General features: G+C 40.4%; 1 protein-coding gene across 2 annotated transcripts in view; it reads left to right on the forward strand.

The window, feature by feature from the left end:
* The window catches only part of Egflam (EGF like, fibronectin type III and laminin G domains), a 173,837-nt gene that overhangs the window by 85,851 nt on the left and 72,426 nt on the right, over positions 1–15,560 (forward strand). For both annotated transcript variants that reach the window (XM_076857391.2, XM_076857392.2), the window contains one exon: positions 9,251–9,417. In XM_076857391.2, coding sequence (XP_076713506.2) covers positions 9,251–9,417 — 167 coding nt within the window. The remainder of the gene's footprint in view (positions 1–9,250; positions 9,418–15,560) is intronic.

The raw sequence follows: 15,560 nt of genomic DNA on the forward strand, positions 1-15,560 counted from the left end.
CAGGTGAGCCCAGGCCAGCATAGTGAGTGTAGCAGGCAGGGCTGGGGGCAAGGGCCTGGGGGAACACATTTGATATCTGAATCTGTTTTTAATCTAAAAAAAAATTGTATATGACACATACAGGTGTACATATTTGAAGGCTTCTTATGGTAGCTAAGAGGGACACATCAGAGATAATCCAGCCGAGGAGAAGGGAGGAAGCATCCTAAAAGGTATCTGTTAGAGGAAGCCAAGTAAGCAATGGCTTGGAGGCAAGAAAGAAGTGTTCTTGGAATAGCCTGGAGCTGTTTGTGGTGAGAAATGGGTAGCAAGGGTCAGACTAAGGAAGGCATCATAAAGATCTTGTGTATATCCCAAAGGATATTAGGAGCTATGAAAAGCTTTGAGCAAGAAAGGAATTATAGGTATCTGTAATTTTGGAAGATCATGCAATCATCTCAGGGAACAGATAGGTGAATAAGACAAAGTCTAAATGCTTAATGAGCTCAGAGCCTAGTCCGGAGGACAGAAATACAAAATGACATTAGCAGATGATATAATCAATGTAATAGTAGAATCAGGTTCAAGGCATGGGTTAGCTCACAGGACAGTCTTATTAATTCTGTTCATGAGATGATGCTTAGAAAGGAATAATATAAGATAAAATACTTAGGAGAGAATCCTAGGTCCTTCAGAAGCCATTTAATTGTGGAATGATAGGTTTGATGCTGAAAGAGGCCACACATATCTGGTTGTACTATAATTAAGCTGTTGGTCCACCCCTCTCAAGCCAGCAGTGTGACCTCCACTGTCACAACCCTTCTGCATGTCCTGCTATATCCCCTGGAGGACAGTTTTTTTCCTTCTCCTACAAATTCCAATCTCAATAGTATTTTCCAAGTAGGATTTAACTGCTTCAAGCCCAGTTTCTTAGTTAGTGTCTGTAACATGTTTGGGCTTCACTTTTCACTCCAGCGTGAAGAACAAGGGTTCCTTAAGCTGTGGGTGATAATTCATTAAATGAAAGGTAAAGGGGATCCTGGCCAATTGTTTTTCAGAAGTGAAATAGAATGGGACTGAAAAGAAAATATCAGAGGGCATCATACAAGGAAAAACAAGAATTTGTAAAACTTGTGTGTGTGTGTGTGTGTGTGTGTGTGTGTGTGTGTGATGTTCACTGGGTCACATGTGCATTGTATGTCTTTCTGAGGATCCTGCAAAAACATGGAAAAACATCAACCCATGTGGATCAAAGTCAGAGACACTGAACTAACTCTAACCTCTTGCACTGCTCTGGACTTCCTGTAGTCCTTCATCCTCCCTGATCCCTGATCGATGGCTGACAACCTCTGTTTTTTTTTTTTTTTCTTTTCTTCCTTTTGGTGAAGGATTTATTCGAGCATGAAGAATAGAAACAGAACTCATGTAGGGGCAGAGGGGGCCCGATAGCAGGATCCCCCAGTACCAGCTTTGATGCACAGCTCATCCTCCCAAGGCAGCTGCCTTCATTGTTGACCATTCCTAACTACCATCAAGAATTTTCCCATGTATGGGCTGCCATCACCTTATCTGTAAGGAACTACTAAGTTCCTAGTCCAATATGGAAAAGCGGGTGTCCACCCCATCCTCATTTGTCACACAGTCTGTCTCCTATCTAAAGACACTACCCTGTGCTCACTAAGTCTTCTCCACTGGGACACCTTGGGAACTCTTCCTCAAAAGAAGTTGGATCTACAGTGGAGAGAAGGGAACTGGAGGAGGGAGGAGGGAAGGGGAAGTACTGGGGACTGAATTAGAGCAAATCATCTGCGATGCTTTTATAATTTTGCCAAAATGAACCCTAATATTATGTATAACTTAAAGGATCTGATAAAAAAGAAAAGATGGATCCAGCTCATCTCCACACATCTCTAGCGTATCTGCTTAACAGAGAAAACTCCTGTGCCCAGCTATGGGATGGGGCTTTCCAACAGCAGCTGGTACACAGTGAGACAGTGGCCACTTTTAAAGTTCAGATTTATGCCCCTCCCACTGGAGATTTTTGCCACATCAGGTTTTCTGTGCCTTAGACCTATGGGATCGACTTTTAAAAACTAGCATAAGGTTTTATAAATATCCTACTAAACTTCATCAGGGCTGACTTTACCCTGGTGTTTCTATATACGGAGAAAATTTTAAATTTTTACTCTGTGACACCTCTTATTTCAGGAAGGCATGCTTCCCAGACGACTATTCCCCCCAATTCTTTTGATTGTTTTAAATACAACTGATTGTGACTCTTCTTCTGAGTTTAGACCACTAAGATTATTCTTTTATGTTCTTAAGTTTTCCATCAGTCTTCCCCTTAAAGGTGAGGGAGCAGAACTGAGCCTTCTTTACTGCCTGGAGGGCTTTTGTATTGTTTTGCTTTGTTTGTTTTTCCTATCCAGTTTCTCTTCTTAACCACTTGCATTGTTCTTGGGCCAATCCTTCCCTCATTCTCATTTGCCTGTTTAGCCATTGAGCCTCTCTGAGACCTGGGGGTAGTCCATGCAGGCTACTAATTTAGAAACCCAGTCAAACAGTAGTCATTACACATTTTTCAATATTTATTCAGTGTAGCAGCATCTATTATATCTAGAAAGTATAATTAGCCTTTCTCCATTTCTCATAAGACTTTTAGTAAGGTCTCTTAAGGTGCTTTGGAATGCAGCGTTGTGGGGTTTTGGACGTGATTCCATCCTTTAAAGGACCTTGAAGAATGACCACAGGGGGAGCTTGCACACAAACTCCCATGTCTTGGGCATAATAAGTATATATCTTTATCTTCACCCACTTACTTATCTCAGAAGTCCTCATCTGATATTGCTAGGATTATCAGTGAGAGTTATTTTTTTTTGCCAGTTAAAATCAAAACTCACATTTAAAAAATGATACCTAATAACTGAACACTCTTTTAAGATAAATTCTATGTGTGAACATCAATTTGTCACTCTCCTAATGGAAGGCTAAGGACTTTTCTTTGAATGTGAGCCCACTGAGTAGAGTGCCCCCCCTGATATTCTTGCACAAACCACACCTGGAAAGTCTCACTTACACTTCTTCAGGTGAACCAAAAATGTAATCACTTACAAAGCCGAGTGCAAAAATCCTTATGGAATCTTATGATCTTTCCCCCAATCTTTTACAATTGTCTAGCTTTTACCTAGTTTAAAGGCATTTTTTAGTGGTTCAGCTTATCAAGCCTTTCAGACACTTAATATAGCTATCATTCATTTTTGTGCTCACATTTCACTGATTTATATAGTATCAAATTAAAATAATAATTTTAACAACAAAAAGGGCATAAGTAGGTATGGGAATAAACACAGTTGACTTTTCTTTTGCTTTAAGACTATACTAATTTCTTTTTTATTGGTTCTTTTTATTATGCATAAGTAGGATTCATTCTGACATAATTGTAAGAACATGGAATCTAACTTGTTTTAATTCAGTCCTCAGTCTTCCCCTTCCCTTCCTTCCTCCCTCCCCCTTTTCCCTCTCCTCTACTGATCTTTCTGCTATTTATTTATAGTTTTCTTTTAAAAATTAGTGTCTTATGGACATACATCATGGTGAGACTTACTGTGGTATACTCATATGTGTACGTAGGTAATTTAGGTCAGATTCATTCCACTGTCTTTCCCTTTCCCATTGCACCTCCCTTCCCTTCACCTACTCCATTGGCCTTTCTTCTATTTTTTAATCCCTGCCTCCTTATTTTGGATTAGCTTCCACATATCAGAGAAAACATTAAACCTTTGATTTTGGGGGATTGGCTTATTTTACTTAGCATGATAGTCTCCAGTTCCATCCATTTACCAGCAAATGTCATAAAGTCATTCTTTTTTATGACAGAGTAATACTCTGTTGCATGTATATATATATATATATAATTTTCTTTATCCATTTATCTGTTGATGGGCATCTAGGTTGGTTCCATAGCTTGGCTATTGTGAATTGTGCTGCTATAAACATTGATATCACTGTCCTATGCTGATTTTAAATCTTCTGGATATATAACAAGGAGTGGATAGCTGGGTCATGTGGTAGTTTCAATCCTAGTTTTTTGCTTTCCAGAGTGGTTACACTAATTTGCAGTCTAATCAACAATGTATGAGTGTACCTTTCCCCCTCCACATCCTTACCAACACTTATTGTTACTCGTATTCTTGATAATTACCATTCTGACAGGAATGAGATGAAATCTCAGTGTGGTTTTAATTTGCATTTCTCTAATTGCTAGTGATGTTGAACATTTTTTTCATGTATTTGTTGATCGTTTGTATTTCTTCTTTTAAGAAGTGTCTTTTTAGTTGACTATTGATGAGCCAGTTGCTCAACTGGTGAGAATAAATGAGGATCACTGGTCAACTTGGGAATTTGATTAGTAGATGTTAATAAGGAAAGCCTTGATCATGTGTGTATGTAAAGAAGTGCCTTGGGGCTGGGGATGTGGCTCAAATGGTAAGGCGCTTGTCTGGCATGCACCGGGCACTGGGTTGGATCCTCAGCACCACATAAAAATAAAATAAAGATGATGTGTCTACTGAAAACTGAAAAGTAAATATTTAAAGAAATTCTCTTTCTCTCTCTTAAAAAATAAAAGAAGTGCCTTACTTATTTACCTATTAATGGCTAATGTTTTTATATGCCAAACCCATTTTTGGTATGGATTAAATGGTCTTTCATAGCAGCACCCATATTATTTTCTCTCTTTGGTTATCCCACTTGATAATTTACATGTGGTTAATGCTTAGTGTATTTGTGTCATATGCAGCTGGTGTCGCTCTGGTCTCTTCTCCACCCAAGGATTCTCAACTCCTTCTCAGTTATCCAAAACCAAATACATTCAAACTTGAACTTAAGTTCAAGTTATGGACCAATATACACTTTCCTCAGCATTTCAGTTCTTGAAAAGTGCTGTATTGCACTGCTTCCTAGTGGTTCTTAGACGTTTTATTCCTGCACTGATCCTTAGATGTATTATTTCCCCAATCGGATTGTTAACTCCCTTAGCCTGGACTGTGTTTATACATTCTAGGAGCATCCCTTAGAATATAACTTCTATGATGGAAGCATGCTTGACGATCATTAATCATTTGCCAGCTGACTAGTTCAAGGCAGCCACTTGCTGAATCTGATAGTTCAAAGAAAAATAATTGTTTACTAAATCTGAGATTGGCAATGGGCAAAGTAGTCAAAACCAAAACAAAACTTAAGAAAAAGAAAAGGAATGAAACAGAAAAATATTCCACTCAGTGGTTCTGTGACTTTGGGTAAATAATTTCCCTTTTGTATCCATATGGGTAGAATGAACACTAGACCATTGGCTCTTAAAATTTGGGGAACCCTGATTATCTTTGAAAATCTGATAAAAGCTAAGGAGTCCTCCTTAGAAAAATGAAGAAAGTGCTCACAGTTAAAACCTTGCATATAATTTCTGCAAATCCTCAGACACTTGGACCAAAGGATCTGGAAGATTCCACCTAGTCCTGATAGTCAGGATGGATTCTGAAGTGGCCAGTGATAAGTGCGTCTTCCTGCCAAAATGAACCAGTGAGTGGCTTGATTAGGAATTGAGTAATTGGGCATTGAGCAGCCACTGCTAACCACACAATAGATGCCCTACCCAGTCTCCCCTGTCCATCCACCTCCAAAGGCAGGCCATTGCTCTCCTGAAGTGTGGGATGCCATATCCCACCCTACCCCACTTCTTGAACAAGTGCTTGAAATGCAAGTCCTGCTAGCAACCGTCCATCTTTACCTGGGATGGCAGCACCTCTCTGTCAACTTCCTCCTTGTCTGGCCTTTTCATTGTTAGGGAAAGTGTTGCTATAGTGATTTGGTTGGAAACTTTTGCAGTTAGGGTAAAATGATTTTCTTGAGTCAGAGAAGATAAAACTATTGTTGAGGATGATTTAAGACAATACTTTTGCCTGGTAATCTCTTTCTCAACTCACCTCTGCCCTTTTATACCTCCAGAGACTCTAAAAACATTCAAATGGAAAACATGACAACATCCCAGGCAAAATGTTAAAGGTTTCCACTGGTATTTAATCTGCATGAGCCTTCCTCTCACTCTATAAAATGAAATTAAATGTTAATGATTTCAATCTCTTATTCATCCAACATAGATTTTTCTCTCCCTACATTAAATGAACAACAAATACAAAGTAATCTTTGTGTTCTTTCTTTTGCTATCACTTTTACATGAGGATGCCATAGGTGTTTACAGGTAGTGCTGGGTAAACAACAGCATACTCTGAGGACAGATCTGAGTTATTTTCTCTATAACTATCACAAGGAAAGCTTTGCAAAGGATGGCAGGAGAATTTTATCTAAAGAGCTCATCTTTTTGGACTCTCTTTTAGGTATCCCCTGTGGTGTTCCTCTGTGAAGTGATTTTGTTCTAATTTGAGTCTATAAATGTGTTTCCTTTGACTCACTGCGGTTTTCTCTTTGATGATAAAATTAGTTTACATGAGAAGCCCATCTTTAGGGAAAGAGTAAAGGGAAGAAGAAGTCAGCCCTCTTTCTCCAGGGGGCATGCCCTGTGCTCTGTGAAATTTGCTTTTCTAAGCATGAAAATTCTTAAGAGGTCCAGCCCTGCAAACCTCTCCTCAGCATAGTGAGCCTGAGGAAGCATCTGGTGATGGGGCTTTGAGTGATTCCTATCAGTGAAATACTAGGCAGACACATATTAAAGAAATCTGTGCTTCATACCATAAGACCCAGCTATCCCACTCCTGGGTGTTTATCCTAAAGAATTAAAGCCAGCATGCATGCCCATGTTTATAGTAGCACAATTCATAGTAGCCAAACTACGGAACCAGTGTAGGTGCCCATCAATGGATGAATAAATAAAGAAAATATGGTATATGTGCACAATGGAGTTTTATTTGGCCATAAAAATGGAACTATGGCATTTGCAGGAAAATGGATGGAACTTGAGACTTTTAGGTCAAGCAAAATAAGCCCAACTCAGAAGGTCAAGGGTCATGTGTTTTCTCTCATATGCAGAAGCTAGAGAGGAAAAAAGGAAAAGAAAAGTGTGTGTGTGTCGGGGGTTGGGGTACGGATCTCATGAAAATCAAAGGGAGATCAGTAGAACGGATGAAAGGGATTGGGGAAGGAAAAGGGAAAATACTGGGGAATGATATTGGCCAAATTATATTCTTATATAACTATAATGCACCAATGAAAACTCGTGGGAAGGAAAAAGGGAAATCTGGGGTTCATTCAGACATTTCTTTTTAGCATAATGAGTCTCAATTTCCTTGCCTGGTAAGTTGTTCATCAAGGACAATGTCAACCTTTTTTTGCTTCCTGCCTTCCTCTAAATACATGTGAGCAGAAGTGTTTAGTGGTAGGACATCCTAAAGGGACGTTGCCAGGGAACAAGTGGAAGGAGGGAGAGTAGCCCTTACCCACCATCACTGCAGTTTTTATCTAATGCCAAGGATCTTCTCAATCTAACTTCATCTCAGGAACCAAGCCAGCCCCACCATTTCTCAGCATATGACCTTGAGCCAGTTACTTACCTGTTCAGTGCCTTGGTTTCCTCCTCTGTATTTAAGACAACAACAGCAAATGGGTAGAGTGCTCACTCTTCGTATCTGCTGCATAGGGCAGCTGGGGGGAGTAAATGAATATTAGAAGAGTGCTCGGTACTTTGAAAGCACTTCAAAGAAATAGCTCTTATCAGCTATTGACACAAACCCTCCAGTTAGGCCATTCATTCTCACTGACCCCCTTCACACACTGATCTTCCCAGCTTTTATCTTGCTGTTCTTATCACCCACAACCCTCTTCTTTCTCCCCTTCAGAAGGGACATTCATACAGAGCACAGCTGTCCAACTGAGATGCAGTATAAATCTATATGAAAATTTATATTTTCTTATTGGGCCATTGAAAAAGATAACAAAAAACAAATGAAATTAATCTTAATAAACTATTTTAACCCATTGTGTCATTTAATCATGTGTCCATTATGAAAAGTTATCAATGAGATATTTCACATTCTTTTTTAATTTTTCATTAAAATCTATTATACAAACCAGCACAGTGCACGTGCCTAAAATCCCAGAAGCTTGGGAGGCTGAGGCAGATGGATTGCAAGTTCAAGGTCAGCCTCAGCAACTTAGTGAGGCCCTAAGCAACTTAGTGAGACCCTGTCTCAAAATAAACAAAAAAGGCCTGGGGATGTAGCTCAGTGATAAAACACCCCTGGGTTCAATCCCCAATACCTAAATAAATAAAATCTGTTGTACATTTTGTACTTAGCATGCATCTCAATTCAGCCTAGCCACATTTCAAGTGCTGACTGGCCACGTGGGTTAGTGGTACCATGTGACCACATCCAAGGCCAGAGTAAGCAGGCAGCTGTGTGTTACCAGCTCTGTAAGTAGGCAAGTCCCTTAGAGGATGGCTGGCACAGGCTGAGTGTTTACAGTGTGATGTCAAGCACCACACTGACGGTGTGTATTTCATTTCATGTCTACCACGGTCCTCTTAGGTAGGTACCTTCATCATTCCCCACTTTATAGGAGAAATGGAGTCTTAAAGAAGTCTCAGCTGGTTAAGTAACAGAGCTGGGGTTTGAACGTGGCTCTGTTTGACTCCAGAGCATATACTCTCACCCTCTGCATGTTGCCTACCAGACAGGAGCTGAGATGGAGATGGGCCTTCTCTGTGGGACACTCACAAGGACATGTGAACGTTCCACGAGGGGGCACAGATGTATAAATTGTTCAGAGTAAGAATGTCCATGAACAGATTTGTCTTGGGTTTTCCCAGAGCAATTTGTGCGGTCACCCTATAAACTTCATATTTGTTTATTTGTGAACAGATTGTGAATAAATGGAATCTGCCCTCTCCTGACCTCTGGGGATGGGGCTGCCAAGGGAAGGCTTGTTTATGAAACATCTGGAAAGCAGAGTCCTTGAAAATGAACTCTCCTGTGTGGGGGTCTTTTCCCTGCAGTCAAGACTGTCAAGCACAAGCGGCTGGTCTCTACACAGTGCTGATTCTTGGCCCTAAATATGATGTCCTTGCTTTTATTGGCAGGAACTTCCAGTTGATGACCCATGATTTAAAATCAGGACCCCTTTCAGATAAGATATGTTAACTCATGTTTATGAGTGTCACTTCCGGAGTTCAAATGCTGTCATTTTACACACCAGCCAGCTCCCCTTCCTTATGGTATTTCTAAACAATTTCTTTCTTCTTCTTCCTTTTAATTAAAAAAAGGCCAGATTTTGACAACAATTGGACCTTAATCGAAGAGCAGATCCAGATGGACTCCATGGTCATCAAGGGCCTTGATCCAGATACCAACTACCAGTTTGCCGTGAGGGCCGTGAATCCCCATGGCCCCAGCCCACGCAGCTGGCCCAGTGACACCATCCGAACCCTTGGTGAGTACCGTGGCCCTCCAGGTACCATGTGTAGCTGCACTGCTGCTAGAGTTGCCTTTGAGGACTCACTAGCTGGGGGCTTCTTGGTGTCCTGAAGAAGGACAGCCTGGGTTGGGCTGGCCTCAGGCTTCCTCCTAGAGCTTCCAACCCTTTGGAGATTGAAGTCACAGACTAATTCTATGACCATCAGGTCAGAGGAGATTTATTTTTGCATCATCCTTGGGGAGTTTGAGGTCAGTTTTCTTTGACAACTAAAGAATAGGACAAAACGGTGAGCAGTCTTCCTGCCCCCTTCTCATCTTTTGAGAACATGAGTTCATCTTAGAACCATAGTGGGAAAATCTAAAGCCCTCAGATGCCTCAGGATTAGTGTTCACCTGCAAATCAAGGTTGACCTCTCTGAATGATGTTCAGGGGTATCACTGAAGTTATTGGAGTGATAGCATGTCACCCTGGCGCTTCATTGATGGCGTAGGTTCTCATGGTACCTCTCTGGGGACCTGGAGGAAGCTTGGGCCAGTGTTTATCAAGTCAACTGAGGATCTTCTTAAAAGTCAGATTCTATCTGTTCTGGAGTTCTTGCCAGGTGACGTCAAGAACCATACTCCCACCTTGCCAAGCCCAGCCCATAGGCTGTGGGGAGACTTCAGAACTAAAATTCTGGCTGGCACTTTTTTGTTCCAAGAGCCCTGTTATTACTCCAGGTCCTCTTTACCCAAGAAAGGTACTCTTGGAAAAGAAGTCTCCCTCTCTGCACTGGTAGTTGGCTTTCCACTGTCCCACACAAAACCCTGTAGTTATTGATGAGTGGCTTGGAATAAGCTCCTTCCTGTCCTTACAAAACACCCACACAGATGACTTCCAAGGCCCTTCTGAAAACAACCCCGACCTTATAAGCTTGAATGCTAGGTTGAGTTGTGTGGGTATATGATGAACTCACACTTCCAAAACACACACACACATATACACTCTGTATAAGTACAATCAGTTGACAATTGTCCCCCTCTTCTTCAGGATTTAGAAACTGAAACTCCCTAGACATATGCCATGGGATGAATGAAGCAGCTTCTTTCTAGAAGAAATGTTGACCGCTCTGCTTCAATGGCCTGCCTTCTTAGATTTTTGCTAGATGAGATCTATTCTATCATCTTTGACTGAATTTTGTGATGTATGGCCAAAAATCAGGGTCATAGGAATTAGGGGCTGACTGTATTTTGAAAACCTTAGTTTGTCTTTTCCTATTACAATTTGAATTGGCACTCTGAGCTGTGCCCAACTACGTTAGTCAGCTTTTTGTTGCTGTAAACAAACTATCTGACAAGGGCAACTTAGAAGAGGAAAGGTTTCTTTTGGCTCACAAGTTTCAGAGGTTCAGTCCCTGGTCAGCTAACTGCATTGGAATGGGCCCAAAGTGAGGCAGAACATCATGGTGGAAGGGCATAGTGAAGGAAAGTTCCCCAGCACATGGCAAGAAAGGGGGGGTGTTTACAGGAGATGAACTCTTCCAGGACATGCCTTCAGTGATCTGCCACCTCCAGCCATGTCCCACCTACCTACTGTTACCACTCAGTCCATTAAACTAGGATGGACTGATTAGGTAACACCTCTCAAAATCCAAATGTTTCTTCTCTAAATATTCTTGCATTAATACAGGAGCTTTGGGGAGATACCTCATATCCAAACCATGACATTCTGCCCCTGGCCTCCAAAAGTACATGTTCATCTCCCAATGTAAAATGCATAGACATCATCTCCAAGAGGACTATAGTCTTTTTAAAAATTTACTCATTTATTTATTTGGTCTAATTTGTTATACAGGACAACAGAATGTATTTTGATTCATAGTACACAAATGGAGCACAGTTTTTCATTTCTCTGATTTTACACAAAGTAGAATCACACCATTTGTGTCTTCATTCATGTACCTAGGGTAATGGTGTCCATCTCATTTCACTGTCTTTCCTACCCCTGCCCCCTCCTTCTCCTAGCTCCCCTTTGCCCTATCCAGAGTTCCTCCATTCCTCCCATACTCCTCCTGCACCCCAATTATGAATCAGCATCCAATTATCAGGAAAAACATTCTGCTTTTGTGGTTTTTTTGGGGGGATAGGCTTACTTCACTTAGCATGATATTTTCCAATTCCATTCATTTATCTGCAAATGCCATGATTTTATTCTCTTTTAATACTAAGTAGTATTCCACTATGTATATACACCACAGTTTCTTTATCCATTCATCTATTGAAGGGCATCTAGGTGGGTTCCACAATTTAGCAATTGTGAATTGTGCTGCTATAAACATTGATGTGGCTGTGTCACTGTAGTAGGCTGTTTTTAAGTCCTTTGGGTGTAAACCAAGGAGTGGGATAGCTGTGTTAAATGGTGGTTCCATTCTAAGTTTTCCAAGGAATCTCCATACTGCTTTCCAGATTAGTTGTACCAATTTGCAGTCCCACCAGCAGTGTATGAGTATACCTTTTCCCCCACATCCTCGCCAACACTTATTGTTGTTTGTCTTCATTTTAGCAGCTATTCTGACTGGAGTGAGATGAAATCCTAGAGTAGTTTTGATTTATATTTCTCTAATTTCTAGAGATGTTGAACATTTTTTCATATATTTGTTGATCAATTGTATATCTTCTTCTGAGAAGTGTCTGTTCAGTTCCTTAGCCTATTTATTGATTGGGTAATTTTTTTTGGTGTTAAGTTTTTTGAATTCTTTATGTATCCTGGAGATTAGTGCTCTCCCCGATGCGTGTGTGGTTAAAATTTTTTTCTCATTCTATAGGCTCTCTCTTCACCTCACTGATTGTTCCTTTTGCCATGAGAAGCTTTTCAGTTTGAATCCAATCCCATTCTTGATTTTATTTCTTGTGCTTTAGGAGTCTTGTTAAGAAAGTCAGGGCCTAATCCAACATGATGAAGATTTAGGCCTACTTTTTCTTCTGTTAGGTGCAGGGTCTCTGATCTAATTCCTAGGTCCTTGATCCACTTTGAGTTGAGTTTTGTGCATGGTGAGAGATAGGGGCTTAATTTCATTTCACTGCATATGGATTTCCAGTTTTCCCAGCACCGTTTGTCAAAGAGGCTATTCTTTCCCCAATATATGCTTTTGCACCTTGGTCTAGAATGAGGTAACTGTATTTATGTGAGTTTGTCTCTTTGTCCTCTATTCTGTACTGTTGGTCTATATGTCTGTTTTGGTGCCAATACCATGCCATTTTTGTTACTATTGCTCTGTAGTATAGTATAAGGTCTGGTATTGTGATACCACCTGCTTCGTTCTTCTAAGACTTGCTTTGGCTATTCTGGGTATCTTATTTTTCCAGATAAATTTTATGATTGATTTTTCTATTTCTATGAGGAATGACTTTGGGATTTTGATTGGAATTGCATTAAATCTGTATAGTGTTTCTGGTAGTACGGTCATTTGGACAGTATTAATCCTGCCTATCCAAGAACAAGGTAGATCTTTCTATTTCCTAAGGTTTTCTTTAATTTCTTTATTTAGTGTTCTGTAGTTTTCATTGTGGAGGTATTTCACCTCTTTTGTTAGATTGATTCCCAAGTATTTTATTTTTATTTTTGAGGCTATTGTAAATGGGGTAGTTTTCTTAATTTCTCTTTCAGAGGATGTGTCACTGATGTACAGAAATGCATTTGATTTATGGGTGTTGATTTTATATCCCGCTACTTTGCTGAATTCATTTATTAGTTGTAGAAGTTGCCCCATAGTCTTAACAGTTCCAGTGTTGCCCAAAAGTCAAAGTCCAAAGTCTCATCTGAGACTCAAGGCAAAGTCCTGGCTGTGAGTATCAAAAGCAAATTACCAACATATAATTGTAAACATCCCCATTCCAAAAGGAAGTATTAGGGACATAGAAGGAAAAGATGGAACCAAAAAAACAGTGAAACCAAAACCAGTTTTGCAAACGAGCCTTGTAGCTCCATGTCCAGCATGCCCTCAATGACCCACCTCCTCCACCCATGCCCCACCTGTCTAGTTATCACCCACTTAGTCCACTAGGATGGACTAATTAGGTCACAGCTCTGATAATCCCATCACATCACCTCTGAACATTCCTGAATTAACATAGAAGATTTTGGAGGACATCTGATTTACCCTCCCACCCTCCCCATCCTTGTCATAGATGTTGAGCTCTCTGCTCTGGCTTTGTGAACTGGTCAGTCTCACCTCTTTCCATCTCTCCCTCAGTATTCCCTTATCCATGGAGTTACAAAAGAAGAAGAAAGATGAGCTGTACCCTCTCATGCGAGCCTTGACCTTGCATGTGGGTGTGGATGTGGGTGTGGATACTGGAAACAGGGAGGGACTGGTAGTAGGGGCATTCATTCCTTGTATTTTTTTTTCTTTTTAACTGAAATGCTGTTCTGATCCTGGAGTTTCTGTTTATTACTTCCCCATTGCTGGATCCCATTTTTGTGGATTGATTAAGTAGAATATGAAATGTGAAAGTGATTTACAAATAAGTAACGTTTTATTATAATTGGTCTCTTATGTGAAGTAAAATTTTATAATTTCAAAGTAATTGTGTGCAGGGGAGATAGACAAATGAAGCAAATTTATTGAAAACTTTCAATTAGGAAACATTCTTAAATAAATATGATTTTGCTGCTTTAAAGTACCTATGGATTCAAATCAGAATAACAGGAATATAATTTATTAAATGACTGGTTTAATGAATGCATAAGAATGTGCTGGAGTTGGTATTTCCTTTGTGGTTTTTCTTCTGATTACTTCTACTATTTTAGAAAATCCTTTATTCTGACACGTATTCATATTTATTACTTTGATGTTGATTTTAGACTATTATTTTTGCATCCAAAACATACTTTCTCCATATATGAAATTACCTAATTATCCAATAGCCTTATCTGAATTATCATAAATTTGAAGCATGGGTACTGTTGCTGGCACAGGCAACCATGAACCAAACATTGTGCTCAGCACTTTACCCCCAAATCCATTTAAATCTCACAAAAACCCTGTGCTAGAGGAATAGCATCCCCTTTTTACAGATTAAAGAAAATTGAGTCTCTGGGAAGTTATGTGTTTTGTCAAGAGTGATCATTAGAAAGGCAGGATCTGAAATTGGGTTTGGCTGACTCCACAGCTATTTCCTTAAGTGTGATTCAAGCTAAGAAGGTTATTATTCTTCTGATGCAAAGTCTCATGGGAATGGTAAAGGTCCACAGTCATATGAAAGACAGGGGCTAAAGAGGCCGCAACAGCATGGAACAGAATATCTGAGAGTGATTTACATTTTCTTTCCTTTGCAAGACATATTATGCATATAGTAGTGTGAGAAAAATGTGCATCAACCCATCTGCATAGGCCCATCATTGTTAGGTTACAGTCTGCAACTCTTCTCAATGGCTGTACCCAAGACATGCCAGTTAAATATTTTGACACCATCCTAAGTGCATTCCTGAGGCCAGTATTTCTACTAATCCCTGTCCTCCTTGCCTACGTGAATGTTGGTTGACTCTGATGCCTACTTTTCTTCCTGAACAGCAACTTCAGAATAGGAAGTTCAGGGAGACCCAAGAGTCTGTGGCCCTTAGATCCTTACAAAAGAGGGTACTGTCAGGCCCAGAATGAACAGGGGAAACATAACGCTTTCTCCTGGCTACCTGGCTACGCATGTTGACTTCCCACTGAACCTGTAGGGCCAGACTCTGTTGGCAACCTCACTGCCCAACGGGGCAGTTGGGAGGCTTAGTTTGCAGATGGTTCACGAAGGTCGAGGCCCAGTGTCTTCCTTAACTAAGCCACAGTGGGGAGAAGGGTGACGTTGGTGTCAACTGGAGTGTTGAAAGGTGTGTGCGAGGCCCATGTCTTACCTCAGCTCCACAAAATCACAAGTCAAACTGGAAGAAAACCCTCAAGTCTTCAATGTCCCGTGCGCTAGTGAGAAATAGGATCTTTAGGAAACCCTGAGTCATAACACTACCCTGTATTGACTTCCATCCTCTTTTTGGAGACTCTCCACACAATTCAGCACCTATCTTGTTTTTAAGAAAGTACCGAAAAAGGCCAAAATCATCTTCTGTCATTCCATGCCCCCATCTGCTGTATGTTTTCCTACAAAAAAAGAAACACCAGCAACATGATAAAAGCC

The sequence above is a fragment of the Callospermophilus lateralis genome, chromosome 5 (genome assembly GCF_048772815.1).
Source record: "Callospermophilus lateralis isolate mCalLat2 chromosome 5, mCalLat2.hap1, whole genome shotgun sequence".
In the NCBI taxonomy this organism is placed as follows: Eukaryota; Metazoa; Chordata; class Mammalia; order Rodentia; family Sciuridae; genus Callospermophilus; species Callospermophilus lateralis.